The sequence below is a fragment of the Fringilla coelebs genome, assembly GCF_963513975.1.
Source record: "Fringilla coelebs genome assembly, chromosome: 6".
NCBI lineage: Eukaryota > Metazoa > Chordata > Aves > Passeriformes > Fringillidae > Fringilla > Fringilla coelebs.
The window spans coordinates 39,518,271-39,534,110 of NC_140034.1; the positions used below are offsets into that span (position 1 = coordinate 39,518,271).

General features: G+C 37.7%; 1 protein-coding gene across 1 annotated transcript in view; it reads right to left on the reverse strand.

Moving 5' to 3' along the window:
* Positions 1-674: 674 nt before the first annotated feature.
* The window catches only part of MYBPC3 (myosin binding protein C3), a 61,573-nt gene continuing 46,407 nt past the window's right edge, over positions 675-15,840 (reverse strand). The window contains exons 27-33 of the mRNA XM_084208769.1: positions 12,123-12,318; positions 7,610-7,749; positions 6,686-6,845; positions 5,980-6,116; positions 3,322-3,508; positions 2,363-2,405; positions 675-1,901 (exon numbers count right to left, since the gene is read on the reverse strand). Of these exons, the coding sequence (XP_084064895.1) occupies positions 2,395-2,405; positions 3,322-3,508; positions 5,980-6,116; positions 6,686-6,845; positions 7,610-7,749; positions 12,123-12,318 (831 nt within the window). The 3' untranslated portion in view covers positions 675-1,901; positions 2,363-2,394. The remainder of the gene's footprint in view (positions 1,902-2,362; positions 2,406-3,321; positions 3,509-5,979; positions 6,117-6,685; positions 6,846-7,609; positions 7,750-12,122; positions 12,319-15,840) is intronic.

Consider the following 15,840-nt stretch of genomic DNA (forward strand, 5'->3'; position numbering starts at 1 on the left):
CTGAACAGATAAATGACAATAGTATATGCTGCAAAACATCAATAAACACCTACCATTTTCTGAAGACCTTTCTCAAAATAATTACAGGAAATTGAGACTTTGCAGGTTCACCTTCCCCCTTTTCCTCTTTTCAGTGTGGGGAGTGGTTAGTGTTTGGAACCCAGAATTCTTATTTTTATGAAGACTTTTTAAAAACCTGGCTAGAGTTAGTGCTTCTCTTTTGTAATGCTTTGGATTTGCATTTGACTCATTGTCATTGGAAGTTTTGGAAATCAAAACTAATTTGTGTTTTTCAAGTGCAGCATTCTTAAAAGACTCTATGGAATTAGGCTCCAACTCTTGCAATTCAGCCACTGCTTTGCAATATGCATTGTCCCACAGATGCTGGGATGGTCCTCTTGGTCCACTGCCTTCTGGTCACAGGTTCTTTAGAATATGGATCATCTCTGTCTTTTATTTGTGGTATGTGCCTTTTAAAAAAAAATAATTGCTCAGAAAATGTAAGCACAAAACAATGTAAACCTGGCCACATATTTTCCTTTTAAAATTTTGTTTATTTGTTGAAAAACAACAATGTGCAACAGACAAGTGTTAACATGGAATAAGTTTGCTTTGGTTTTAGAGGGTATCCTTTTTTGTTTTGATATCATAATGAAATAATTAAAATACACATCTCATGACCATCAGTGCTTTTATTATGAAGATGCATTTGCTTGGCTAATACAACTAACACACTGTGTCAGATATGCTTTGCCATCCCAAGTGGCATATTGGAGGCAGAGGAGGAGTGTTACTTGAGTTCCATTGTGTAGATTCTTCCAAAAGACAATGCTGCCTGGATTAATATAATCTTCCTGCCATCTCCTGTCATCATTAAAATGTACTTCCCAGCCAGAAACTATCAACTACCGCAGGAAAAAACCTACCCCAAGTACTCTTCAAACTTGTAGGTGAGAAGCTAGAAATGCTATTGTGTCATTTGCTTAGACAAAATCATCTGCAAAAATGCTTCCATATCACTCATAGCCTTTCACAAACCGTCAGGAAGAGTTATGACAGTAAGTTTATTACATTCATTCCAAGCTTCTCTTTAACGTTTTTTATTTACATGCAAATTGTCTCCCTTGCTAGAATTTTCACTGTTTCATTTGATATGCAAAATTATCCTTGTAGACTCGTGTGCTGTCTCTGATTGGTAGAAAAAAAACATTTAATAACTGGAATTCTATGCTGGTGTCTTTTTAAAAGCTAGAATACAAGTAGTGAGCAATTATCAAAGGAATTATTTTCTATAAAAACCAGAACAGTAGCTATAGCCAGTGGTTCCCAAATGGTGTGGTTTGGACACACTTCTGCTTGAGGGCACAGCAGTGGATATTTCAAGCACTCACTGACAGTAAAAACAGTAGGAATGAAAGTTACTTTCTGTTGTACAGAGATAAGTATAAGGATTATATACTGTAAATAATATCTTACTGCTTTATTATTCTGAGCTACTTGTTTCTTATGAAGAATGTCAGAGTTCTGCAAAAAGAAAATGGAGTGAACTGTAGCATGGGGGGATTTATGCTTGTTTCAGACATTAGGAAATTACTAGGGTTTTTTCAGTTTGACATGATTTTACTATTTTTAAAAAAACATTTTATGTATGTAATGGGGAAAAATTTTATCTTGATTTCTTTTAATTTCTTCATGTGGAGACTAGGGCAATCTAACTAAGATATATGTAAAGAGGAAATATTGTCTGAAAACACACTGAGTAAGCAGGACATTACAAGACCCTGCTGCCTCCTTGCACATGTGTATTAAGTGATTGCTAAGATGAGCAGGACTCCTAAATGAGCAGAATTTGTGTTTCATTAATCTCTTCACTTTTCTTCTTTTCAAGTTCCACTCTAATGCTGAGACAGAAAATGGAGAGATGGGTTTATTGTCAAATATATTATCTGACTGCTATTATACTACTTCATTCTTTTAAAGTGTAAAATGTACATTACACATCTAGATGCATTTAAATGTTAACTATACTTTCTTTGTTGAAGCAAGGTTATTGATATTAGTCAGCCCTACTTTAATAAATAACTGTCTCTTAGAGGGGCTGCTTGTAGCGAATCAAGAAAAAATGACAACCAAGTATTCTGTTATTCTTACAGATTTTTACAATGGCACAGTGTATTAAAGGTGGAGACCCATGAAATACTGACTACTGAAAAACAAATAGAAATCAAAACAAATGCACATGTCCCACCAACATATAAACATTCTAAAAAGTCTCTACCATGAATATTTAATGATTGTTTATTCATAGATCTGACCAAACAGCCGTTGCTCCTTTTTCCAGCTGAATTATTTTTATTCTTACCTTGACTTGCAGATCAGCTGAGATTCAGAGTTTTACTGAGGAGCTGGGGAATGAAAAAAAGTTCAAGATATTATCAGACATTAAAGAATGGTAATTTTAAATGGAGACTTGGTACTGAAAGTGAAATATGGGCGCTCTCTAGTAGTTGCTTTTATCTGATGATTCTAAGAAGATTTAATGTTCCTAAAGCAAGCTTCAGATGAGGATAAAATAAATCTCTGAGCCCTGAGGGTATTGGCACCCAGCACTGCAAGGTGTACTGTATGCACATTCCTGATTTAGCACTGAGTCAAATATTCAGCTTGGTGCTGTGTAGAAATACCTTCAGGCTTGCTGTGCTAAAAATGGATTTCCATCAATTACTGTTATGTAGGTCACTTCTGTAGCTTTTGCTGGGCTTGAGCACTTAAAGTAATGCTACATACATTTGTATTGATACTTTGCTGGCAGCTTTACAAAAAATATTTAATATTTGATATTTTTTTATTGCGTTATAAACATGTGACTTTTGTTCCTGCTCCTTGTGACAAACAAAATAATTTGTTACTGTTCCAAAAATGTTTGTGATGTAGCATGCACTACCTTTTACATATGTCTAATAGCCAATGACTTGATTTAAAACCTTCAGTTATGGAACAAGCAAAGTCTAATGAAGTTATCCTCAGTGCAGTGGTTGTAGGCAGACATCCCTTCCACTGCTAAGTATCTGCTCTAGAAATAGGAAGTCAGAAGTGCAATTATTGTACACCATCAGATCTGTATTACCTAGCAAATAACCTGATCTATCATAATGCTTCAGAATGAAAAAAACAATATTACTGATGCACATAATTAACAAACATATTATATACCACACAAAAAATCAGATAAAGGGGAATTATGATTTTATTTCCTTTTAACTACCCATTACTCTCTCTTCATTGCAGTGTTAGGGTTATCCATAGGATTCATCTGATTACCTCTGACATCCAGCCTGCACTCTATTTCAGCTTCACCACACTCATTGACAGCCTTGCAGGTGTAAATGCCTCCGTCAAAGGGAGTGGGTTTTCGGATCTCCAGGGTCAGCACCCCCTGCTTACTGAACATGCGGTACTTGGCATCCCCAGAGAGATCCATTTTGTTTTTGAACCAGAATATCTTTGGCTGAAGAACAAAAAAGAAGATTTTTAAAATAGAAGTTAGAGAATGGAAGACTTACACCTGATCTTGTGGCCTCAATGTAGCCATCAAAGGCTAAATAGTAATATGAGGTGTATTATGAGGAGTATTTGAAAAGCACTGTTAATAATTTTTCAAGGAACATCTTATTCAGTATAAATTCATGAAACCAACAATTCAAACTCAAATTCAAATAATTTTGTTAATTCAGAAATAGCATATAGAAAATGTAGGTTTTTTCTTTCTTTTATTGCAATTAAAAAAAAAACAAACTCAACCCCCATTAACTGTCTACAAATTCATTCATTTAGGAGTTATTTAGTTGTGCTTATTAAAATGTATTTGAATACTACAAGTATCTTACAGAAGGGTAATTAAATGTCACAGATTATTAGAACAGAAGTGTCATAAAAGTCCACAGATGTTGGGTGGCCAAATTAGGATGCCAAGGTTTGGTCCAGGAAAGGATTTTCCAAACTCTCTAGCATATCTTTAGAAACTTCGGGAATTTAAAAATTGAGTTCCTGTTGGCTTCCACTATGGAATTAAGTGGTTACTTCTATACCGGTTCAAGCTTTTTTGTTTTGTTTCCAGTACCTGAAAATGTGCCTTTAATGTTTAGAAATTAAATTTTGAAAGTGAAAAATCTGAAATGAAACAAACTGCTTTTGCTTATTTCAAGCTTATTAATACATACAGTGAAGAAACAGTCTTTAAAGAATAGAAAACCAAGCTTTACATTTATCTGTTTTTCTTTCAGACATTAATGTCTTCTGTTTCTTCATCCATAAACCCCAAAACTACTGCACTGTTTTTACAGAGTGCATTCAAATCCGTGGAATCACTTTTGTCTTTGACCTATGGTATATCAATCCTGTGCATCCCACCTGCCACTTGCTCAATTTTCTTGACAGATCTCTGCTGGAATTTTTCCTGCCTTAACATTTTTTCCTTGTTTATCTTTCTGGGTATATGTCTCTTGTTATCTTTCTGGGTATATGTCTCTTGTTATACTTCATTACTGGCAGGGCATGAGTGCTGTCTCTGCTTGCAGTGGTAAATTTTCCACGCCATACAGATCATCCTGAGGCGTGCTTGAGAATCTATAATTATTAAGAACTGGGAACTTTTCATCCACATAAGGTAATGAGAGTTTTTGCAGAGCACTGCTGCAGGTACTGAAACATTTTATCAAGGTTAATTTGGGCAATGGAAGTACAAAAGCATATCTGGAAAAGCTGCTTTAAGAGGATTCCTTGGATCCTTCAAGCTAATGTGAAGGGGGAGCTAGCATGCCTGAATTGCAATTGCAAAGCCTTCCATTACTGCACAAGAACAGCTGTAAAATTGAGAAGATTTTTTAAGAATCTTCTTAAAACCATGGAAACAGAATGAAGTGGATGCAGATGCACAAAAATGTCAGTTAACCAAGAGGGAATATTGTCAATAACACTGTTGTTTCTAAGCTGAGGTAGCTACTGGAAGATGGATTTTGCCTACAGTTGCTGGCGTTTATTCTGTAAAATTCTTGTTTTTTTTGAAGCTGTTTACATGGATATGCTTCCTTTTTACTTTTGAGTTTTGTCTGGAGCTCCTTCTTCATCCAATGAACGTGGCAAATGATTTCTTTTAATTTGGACTGAGTGATTATTACATGTTTTGCTTTGTAGCAATCAGATCCTTTCACAGGTATGAGGTAGTGAAAGAAGCTGAAAATAAGCAGCCGGACGTGAAGGGATTGTGCTTATTTAAATTTAGGACAAGATTATGTCATAATATGGTAAGTTCCTTTGCTGCAGACAAATATCTTATTTCCCTTTTCTGAGAAGTCTAAATTTAGCTCCTAGCTGATACAGTTTTTACTGCTTGTTCCTGATTAACAAAATAGTACATCTTTGTGTACCCTTTGATGGGACTTTCATAAATATATTTAGAATGAGAAAATATTCCTGTGAGATTAAAAACCAAACCAACAAGAACCCCACAAAAAAAACTTCACACAAGACCAGGCCTTATTGTAGTTAGTTTTGCAAAATAGCTCAGACTGTCAAAAACTTATGTGGAGGCATGGGTGTAACAGAAAAACTGCTGTTCCTCTGTGGCATTTGGTTAGTGGAACAGTAGATGACATTTAGCTGCTGTTTTCTTCAAAGCCTGGAGAGAGCAGAGTATAGATTGTGAGCAGACCATTTTGTCATTTTCCTTCTCCAGTGAGTAGGTTTTGTGCAGAGGTGGTACATTTCCCTTGGTGAGTGCCCTTCCCTCTGTCCCCTTGGCTGTGTTGCCCCCTGGTTGTGCGCTCGCCCCCCTCTCTGCAGCCTCAGGTGTGAGCGAGGTGGGCACGGCTGGGTGGCCTCTGCTGCTCCTCTGTACAGCCATGCCACACTCAGCCCCCCGAGCTGGCAGGAATTCTTGCCTTGGTGCAACAACAATCTCAGTGGGAGCGGTGACTGTACCTTGGGGATTCCTCTGACAGCACAGCTGAGCGTGGTGTTGTACCCCGCGATCACAGAGCGGTTCACCAAGGGGTGGGTGAATTTAGGAGCTTCGGAGAAGTCGTGTTCTTTGTAACAAGGGGGTTTATAAGTGGTGCCTGCAGTTCAAAGAGACAAAATAGTAAGAACTGTGTTGGCAGTTCTGCTGACTTGGGTACCATCTATCTGTCATTTATTTTGTCTGTACCGTTTTAAGCAGCTTCAAAGCTTTTGGCATTTGTGATATAAAAAGTCTTTAAATACATTTCATTCTAAAACACATCTCATGTTTAGTGTGTTAGTTAAGGTAAAAGGTCCCAGCAATCATGAGTTTTCAGCTTCTGTTAAAAATATGACAGCCATATGTGTGCAGGAAAAGTCTTCACCGCAGACATCTTCAACTTTTAACCTCAAAATAGAAATATAATCCCCCAGCTCTATTATTTACTTCAGATAAGATAGTTTAGGAAGACTGTGTGATTAAATATTTTTTAACTGATATTTGTATTAGTACATGAGATCTGCCTAGATAAAGGCTCTTGATACTAAAATTCTTTATAAGTGCTGGTTGCTAAATAATGAAAATATCTTTAGGGGAGCAGGTAGTAAAACTGTATTTTCCATTTGCCAGTGTATTACTTCTGGTATTTAGAGGCTTTTGTGACCTTTGGTTTGAAGAATATGTTACCTGTTTTTTGGATATGGGCAGGATTTTTGGTGGTTGCAGCAGTTTCACTCAATCCACACAAATTTTCACTGAAGATTCGAAAAAAATACTCATTTCCCATAATGAGGTCAGACACGATACAGTTTGTGCGACGATAGTGATCAAACACCGTGTACCACTCCTGTAACAAGACTGTACTGTTTAGAAAGATGTTATGAGAGGTCAGACTGGTGCTACTTTTGGGATGGAGAGAATTTTTTTGCTCTAAGGAAAAGACAGGCAGACAGGTATTTAACACTAACCTGTGAAATTGATATTACATTGCTTCCTGTGAAGATCAGCTGATCTATTTTCTTACTTTTATATTCTGGGAGTGTGATAAGTGTATTAAGGCTTCCATTTTGAGAAAAAAATTCCGTCAACTCTCTACCATATTTTGGCCACACTTTTATCTGGGGAATCTGGTACAAGATGTGTGCTCAGAATGCAACTGCTTAATGGGGTCTTCCCCGAGGAAGATATTTTCCAATTTGACAGGCATACATACATACCTCTCCCAGTACACACCCTGTTATGCCTAGCAACTCACTTCAAGTCTAACTCTTCCTCCCTCCCCTTCAATTTTTTCCTGCATTTATGAAAAATATAATTGCAAATAAAAAGTATAATTCCGCCTTCTAAGGAGAGCTGTCTATGCAGTCGCCACCTGATACTGCACAGGCTTGGTCTCTCTTCCATTTTCTACTGAGTGTTTAAATTAATCTTTCACCTTTTGGGGGTTTTTAAGATTCTATTTTTCAATGTTTAATTGCCTCTGAGGTGCTACAGGACACCCTGGACACACAAATGAGCGTCATGAACTCAGTCATTCCCTCAAGTCTCTGTATTCCCAGAGCAGGTGCTGGTTTAACTCCTTCAAAGCCACAGACCCAGCCAAGTTCTTACCATTGTTTTTTTGTCAGCTTTCTGAACTGTGTAGCCCAAGATCTGAGCATTGCCATCATCCTGGGGAGGTGACCACTCCAGGGCTGCATTAAATCCCCAAACATCTACAAGCTTTATATTCTGAGGAGGACCAGGCTTGTCTGCAGAGGTGACAGAAGAAAATACCTTAGCTTTTAGTTCAAGAGCTTTGTCATTTCCCCATTCAGGGAAAAAAAAAAAAAAGAACCTGATAGCAATCCGTAACATTCCATAGCAACACACTTCATTAATGTGAAGTTAAAACTGCAAACAGGAAAATTGGGAAATTTTCAAATACCCTTTAAATATTCTTTTGAGAGGCCTGAATCCTATGGAGAAATAGCAAACACACTATAATTAGTACCATCTTTAAAATGGAATAGGAAGATTGTGTTGTTTGGATGGATGTGATTAACTCTTTAACTGCAGTTTTATTACTTACTTTGTTACCTCAATGCAATTTCTTGGCCACTTATCTACATTGCTCTAACTACCAGGGCAATGGGGTATGTGCCTTCCAGCTGAGGAAGGCCTGCCATTTGGGAACACACCTTTTCTCTCTTGGCTCAGTGCTTGTTAGCTTGCTCACTAGGTGATTTCTCTGTAATAGCAAGAAAAAGAAAAAACTCTCAAAGAGATAGAGAAATCTGTGTCCTTTTAAGATACATGGAAATGTAGAGAAAATAAACATAGTATGAAATGATATTAATTTTATTTTTTTCTTTTTGAGGATCATTCGTATTTATACCATGTTGTTTAGTCAAATGCTGTAAGATTTGGATTAGATTTATTAAATAACTTTTCCGTCTTCTTTAATTTGAGAACACCAGTTCACCTTTTTGATGTTAGATTGTTGCACCCAGTTATGGGGCCTGCTGGGTACAGCTGGATAGTTCATCTTGTTATTGAGTGAAAAATAGTTCAAGATCATTCTAGACAGCTGAAGGGAAACTGTCTCCCCATTGTGTAGCTAAGCTGGAAAAGTTAAGAAAATGGTAATTATGGTGGCTTGTAATTTAATTCCTTAAAGCAGGATATGCAAACCAGTAATAAATCAACCTTTGTTATTGGGGGAACTGTGAATTTCTACATCAAAGCATAATGTGCTAATTCTCTTTTCACTGACAAACTTTGGAATTGAAAACTGCTTTATAATTAGGTTTGACCCCTAGTGTCCTCCTTCAAAGTGGTGCCAACTAGAACACTGCATGATGTCCGATAAGGGTATGCATGGCACTCATTCCATTTATCATCCTCTTTCTGCCTATCTTAACTAACATTTCAGAGGAAAAGCTGCCATCTTTTGTGTTTCTCAGCAGCCACCAACCAGGTAAAGCCTTCTTACATTTTCTTCTCTGTTTCTGAAGTAAGGAATGGCAATATGTTGTCAAATGAACAACATTGCCTATGGGGATGTGGAAATGCATTTGTTGTTAACTTGAATCACAACTTAGAAGAAAGAAAACCAAGCTGATTTGTTAGCTATGTATTTCATTATACAGAAATCAATTAATCTATTCTGATTTAAGAGAATTTTTCATACTACATACCTGTCTGCATATGTGTGGAGAACAACCTTAAAAAAGGCAGAGATGGATAAATTTGCTACATAGGTTTTTATGTTCTTGATCTTTGTGATTCAGTGGGATAATGCAATCTGCAAGAAGATCAATCCAAAATTTCTTGATAGAATGGTAGAATATTTCTTTCTCAGTAATAACCAGTACAACTCTAGCTTGTGGACAGAGGATGGGAAAAGTTAAACTTACTGATGCTTCTGACTCAAATTATTTTCCTCTGTAGGGCACTGTGTCAGAATGGGGATTTATATTCTGAGGAAGTATTCTGTCTTACCCTCAGCACAAGTTCAGCTGAGGAGTTTTGCAAACTAATGAAATTTATACAATGGGAAGAAGAGATAGTGTGAATTATCTTTCAAAGATAAATTATAATTTATATTTTCAAATAATACATAATGAGAAAAAGAATTAATTCCAGTTAAAAAAAATGAAGTATAGAACTGAGGTTTGCTTTGGTCAATAGAAGTCATGATGAAAGCCATAATTTATTGATTCATGTAGAGGGTGAAAGAAGTTGAGGGAAATGTATTCTCTGGAGATTGGAGATATTTTCATTATCTTTGAACTTTCTAAAAGTCTTTAATAAATACTCCATTCCCATAGAAAAAGTGCACTTTTTTTTTCTATAGAGTAAATAGCAACAACTGTTTTGGCAACGAGGGAAGGTGATGGCAGTAACAGAGTTGTTTCCTCTTGTTTGGAGCTGACCTGACTCATCACCACAGCAGAGCTTTTGGCTGCCTGCACTCTTGCCTTAACCCAGAAAAAGATAGGTGCTGAAGCCACAAGCATTACTTCTTCATCAAGGAGGCTTTTGCCAAGGGAAGTTAGCTGATGAAAAGACACCTCAAAAGATCACTGATTGACTTGTGTCTCTGAAAGCCAGGCTGGATTTTCAGCCTGCTGTTCTACAGCACCTAAAGCACCACTAGGAGCGTAGAAAGAGTGCCTGAATCACCCATATTTCTGTCACACCAAGAGAATATAAAACCTGGGGAACAAAAAGTGCAGTTGACAGAATTGAGAAGAGGTAGTTCCTCTAGAATAACAGAATCAAGAGCCAGAGTAGATGCCTATTGCAGAAGTATCTGCATATGTTACGAGCCCTTTGTCTTCTTGGTCATGAATTAATGAAATCTATGTATTTCCATTCATTTGACCAAACTGCCCAAGAAGTACAAAATTAATGCCTGTCCTCCAACTCTTATTTGTGTGATAAGATTAGTTCTTTTTTCAATCTTTCATTTTCTGTATGGTATAACTCTCTGGCAATGGTAGATAGATATGTTTTTGTGACTTTCTACACAAAAAATAGGCAGAAGATACTTGGTGCTATGGCCTAAGAGCAATGGCCAGAATCAAGAGTAACTAACCAGTTTTAGAAAGATAAATTAGAATGTAGGGTGCACTACTCCCCTTTACCTGAGTCCTAGGGTCAGAGAATGGCTTGGGTTGGAAGGAACCTCAAAGATCTTTCAGTTCCAACCCCATGCCATGGGCAGGGACACCTTCCAGCAGACCAGATTGCTCAGAGCCCCATCCAGCCTAGCCCTGAAAACCACCAGGCATGGGGCATTCACACCTAGGGATTATTTTGGTTTAGCTGCCATTTACTTATTTTGCTCTTGCAGAACTGCAGTCATCCTCTTGAGCAGAGGCTGCTGCTGGTATTAAGACATATTTGCTCCAATTTTGTGCCGTTCTTGTTTGCTGTTGGCACCATTGCATACCCATTCTGCCAACATAATTAATAAAACTTTAAGCAGAGCAAAGTCAGCATTTTTAATTCCAAAACATTAGGAGTTGGGCCAAAACACATATTCTAAAAATGTATTGATACACTGGAAGAAATTTGGGATAACAGTGTGAAAGTGTGGGGAAAGAGAAATAAAAACAATTATCAAGAATGTTAAAAAGAGGGCTAATGAGGAGAAACAGAAGAGCTCTGGCTAAACATTAATGAAATCTGAATAGGCAAGATCTCAGAATATCTCTCACATGATCCCAACAGAAGTTATGGAAACTTTGGCAATGACATTAGAAAAGGGACTGGAAATTGTATAATAGAGAATAAGCCCCAGACTAACTAGATACTCTTAACAGAGTAAAGCATTAAATGTGAATTTTTCAAATTCACAGGACTGTGCCTTCTATTTCTTGGAACTGTAGAGGTATATTATGGCAATGATTTTATCTTCCTGTCCTTATCTAATGAAAAAACCCCCATGTATAAGTACGTCCATTCCAAGAGTCATATTTCCTTCCTTGAGTGCAATATGGCTATGCCTAAGAAGACCAAACTCTGAAATTCTGTCTCTCTCAAAGTGATAGAAAGGAGATTGATAAGGATGACCAAAGATATGAAATGGCATCTGTTTGAAAATAGTAAAAATTAAGACAGTAAAACTTAAGAAAGTTAACTGGGGTGAGTGGGACTGAAGGTTATAAAATCATGAGTAACATGGAAAAGCTGAATGATTATTCATGTTTTTTTCTGATACAAAACTGTATGGATGTCAAATGAGATTGTCAGGACAGACTCAAATCAAAACAAATAGGTATATATACTTAAAATGAAATTCCTTATAAAAGGATGTTTGTATTCTCAAACTAGACCTGGATTAAAATACAGACTGGATAAAATTAGGCAAGAAAAAGACCACTAAAGAGCTATGGAACACAAAGAATATCCCTCACTCTCTGAAGGTCTCCAGGACACAGATAATTTCAAGGTGGGAAAATGTAGTAGGAAAATAAGGTCACATGCTAGCCCTACCCTGAGCTTTGTCCTACCATCTGCAACCAACCATTGACAGAGAAGGGATTCTGAGGTAGTTGGACCTTTGGGTTGCCTCAGTCTGGCCATTATTTTGTTTTGCGTGATCTGCTTAATTCTGATGTTGTCAGGGTCTTACCTATGATTTGTATTGTTATTGCAACTTTATCAGACATGTTTTCTATCTGAAGAGTGACTTCATATGCTCCTGAGTGATGAAGCTCTGCTTTTCTGATGAAAAGGATGGTGTCCGTGCTGCTGTTCCGAATTCCTACATCTTTGGAGTCTAGAGTTTGACCGTCTTTCAGCCAAGTGATTTTGGGTCTTGGTTTGCCCTAAATAGAGAAAAAAAAATTAAGGCTTTAGTATTTCCATTTTTCTCTTAGCAATAAATCTGAAAGTCTTAATATAATACACAGAGTTGAGATAGTAAACTCTATAAATATTTTACAACTTCTGTTTTCTTCCAGACAAATATTTTCTACCATCTGTGGGGTTTAGTGGCACCATGCTCTGAGGATGCCATTTAGCTAGAGACTGAAATGATACTGAGAACAAATCCAGAAATACTATACATGTGCTGGGCTAGTACTCTTTTCCAGGCATCAGTGAAGCCAGCAGGTGATCTGACTTGTTCTGATTGTTATTAGCAGAACCTTTACACACCTGAGGACTTTATTAGCTCTGCTCCCCTTCTCCTCCCTTTCATAAAATGCTTGATGCTCTGGCCCCAGGCATTTCTAGGATTTTTTGAAAAATTATTGTCATCTTGCACTCTTGGGATGTGAAACTTACTGTGTAATTCTTTCTGCACTGCAAAATTGTTTGGGTGACTGTCAGCCGAAGCAGTCAGTGTTGCTACACCCATGGAAGATGGCATTGTGGAATCAGTGGGATATCAGTGGTGTGCACCACTCTCATCCAGCCATTTCCAGGAAAAATTGTAAGTACTAGTTAGTTCTTCAAAAGTTATTGGGGTGCTACTTCCACAGTACCGCTCCAAACAAGAAATCCCAAGAAAACAGAAAATGGCCGTAACATATTTATTAAGTGTACTAATAGTTAATCCAACAGAAAATAACTCAGTGGAGGTTTTTAAGTTTCTGTCAGATTACTAAAGTGAAACAAAGCAGCACAGGCCTGGAATAGTTCAAATGGGTGGGGAGGGAAGGTGGGATGGACCTTGCAGGCCAGGAGTTGACTCTGCTCAGGCTGCCCTGAGCTGGAGCCCAAGGCACTGAAATGGGGACGCTGCCTCAGGTAAACAGCAGAGAAAGCAGGTCTGGAAGGTTCCTCAACCCACCAGAAAGAGTCTTTCAGAGTGAGAGAGTCTGTCTCATCCCTTAGCCTGCAGGGGGAGATTACGATACTCAGAATAATAACAAATCTTTGTGCATTGTTACACCTTTATTTCAGGTTTGTCTGGTTTTTGCTCAGAAGGTCTGTACCATCATTTGGTACATGATTTTACCATCATTTTTTTCCCAGTGATATTAGGAAAAAAACTTCACCTTTTATGAGAGTCAGGCCAAGATCTGTCCAAAAGTATACTTAAAGGATGTCTAAAACACCTAGAAATTGCTGTTTGTTCATTGGTGCTGTTTTCTCTAACTCATCAGGTGTATTGTAGTTTATTTTACATCAGGGCTGAGAAACACCTTGAATGAGCAATGGTTTTGGATCTTCCATTCTCTCTCTCTGACAAATTATTTTCCTACAGCTTTCTGCCAAGGAGCATAGTTAAGAGCACCTCAGGCCTGCAGCGCTGAAATAATAGAGACAAGAGAGTTGTGCTGTTCTAGTGTACCTGTACCCTGGTCTCATTTCAGAGAACCCTCACAAAAACCTGTTAGAGCAAGAAATGGTTTCCTCTCTTCAGCTGGAATGTAGAAATTCTGGAATAATTGAAAAGGTTTGGGTTGGTTTTTATTTTATTTTTGATATCTGATTATTGGTGAACCAGCCAAGAACAGACTCTATTTTACTTCCCACATATGCCTGTATTTTAAAATGATATGAAAATCGTCCTTAAAAAATTTGGCTAGGGAATGCTTTCAAAATAAAAATCATCTGCCTAAATAATATAGTTCTATGAGCATTTATTGAAATTTCTACTTTGTCAAGACAAATACTTGGCAGGTTTTCAGACTGATTACAAGATTGTTGCTGCTGGTGTTCTAGTGGGGTTGATCAGACATGTTCACTCACAGCTCCTCCTTTTTTGAGGTGCTGTGAGAGCCAGTGAAAGATTGCAAGTGTTCAAAGTGTTGGTTTTCATATACTCTTATATTTATAGACTGTGAAAAGCATAATCAGATAGAAAGCATGTTCCTAATACATATGTCAGAGGATTGGATTTCTGCAATGTGTAATAGATAATCTGAGAGAGAACAGTGAGTGACAGTAGCTAAATAGCACCAGAGAAACTTGGGGAGTTCACAGCCAGGGAAGAATGAATTTAAATGCTCTTAGATATTTATATTCACACATTTATGGTGGACAAAAAGACTGCTCAGTACCACTGTGAATTTTATCCACTAATAGCACATCATACCCCTCCAATCACGTGCCACATAGTTAATTTTGAAGCAAGAATGTGTTGATTCTCTTCCTTTCACCAGAATGTTCCACCTGCTTAAAGCACTCAATGTAAAAAAGGTTAGTAACAATGTTTTACTCTCTTTTCAGGACATTTTTATCTAAAGATATAAATAGATCTACCAGTAGCATTAAACCCAGGATACCTTGACAATTTATTTCACAGAATTTTACTGTATTGACCACAGAGGTCACTGGAAAGGTTGCACAGAGACTGTAAATAGTAGAAGACACTGACTTCCACTTTCACTAGATACTAGAGTCTGTATTTATTTAGAGTCTTATTCTGCAATACAAATGGCCAGTGACTTAAAATTTTTCAAAATGTGAAGGGAAAAGTTCTGTTTGAATGGTCATCAGTATTACATATTCAAAATAGCTACAGCCACAATTCTTAATACTGTGAGATCTGCAATTCAACACTATGAAAATTTAATTCACAAAAAAACCAAAACAACCTCTTGAACTAAAGCCTTCTAGCTTTGTTTTCAGAGTGAAATCTGGTGTTGCTGGATAGATTTTAGCATTTTTTGCTAGCCTTACCCTTTAGTAGACAAGAGCTTATACCAACACATGAGCTGTCAGTCAGCTACTCAAATCACTTTTCAATCAGTTGGTTCAATTTGGCCAAATTTGCCAGAGCACTTGAAATTTCTAAGAGTAGCTTAGTAAAATTCTATGAAAAATTGGTGACTGGGTGAAATGCCTAAGCCTCAGTTAGTGTCCCCACTAAGAAAATCAGGGAAAGCTCAGTCTTTTAACTATTTTGTTTGACAACAGCTGAATGATGAGGCAGGATTAAGTGAAGCTCTGGATTAGTTGCCACATGCACTTAGCCTGGCCAGGGAACTGAGGACGTGTCAGTGAGGGGAGGAGGGCCCAGCACTGGCAAATCTCTGGGAATATTGCAGTGAGGCTGCTCTCAGCAGAGGAGGTGCTGCATGTGCTGGGACAGTGGTGATATGGGGCTGTCATGGTTTATTTAGCACCTCCCTTCCTGGCAGAGTCTTGTGGGGAGCAGAGAAGGCCTTGACTCTGTGTATGCCCTGCTCTCAGCAATGGCTAAAATACCCCAAAATTATTGACACTCTTTCCAGCACTAATTCAGAACATGACCCTATAGTAACTTCCGTGAAGAAAATTAACTGCCCAGTCAAAACCAGCACAAGGGGACACAAGACACAAATCTCTAAACTTTATTCCCCTGCTTATGGGGCAGCTTGTCAAATTTGTGCAGTTTTTCTTCAACTTGGGCATCA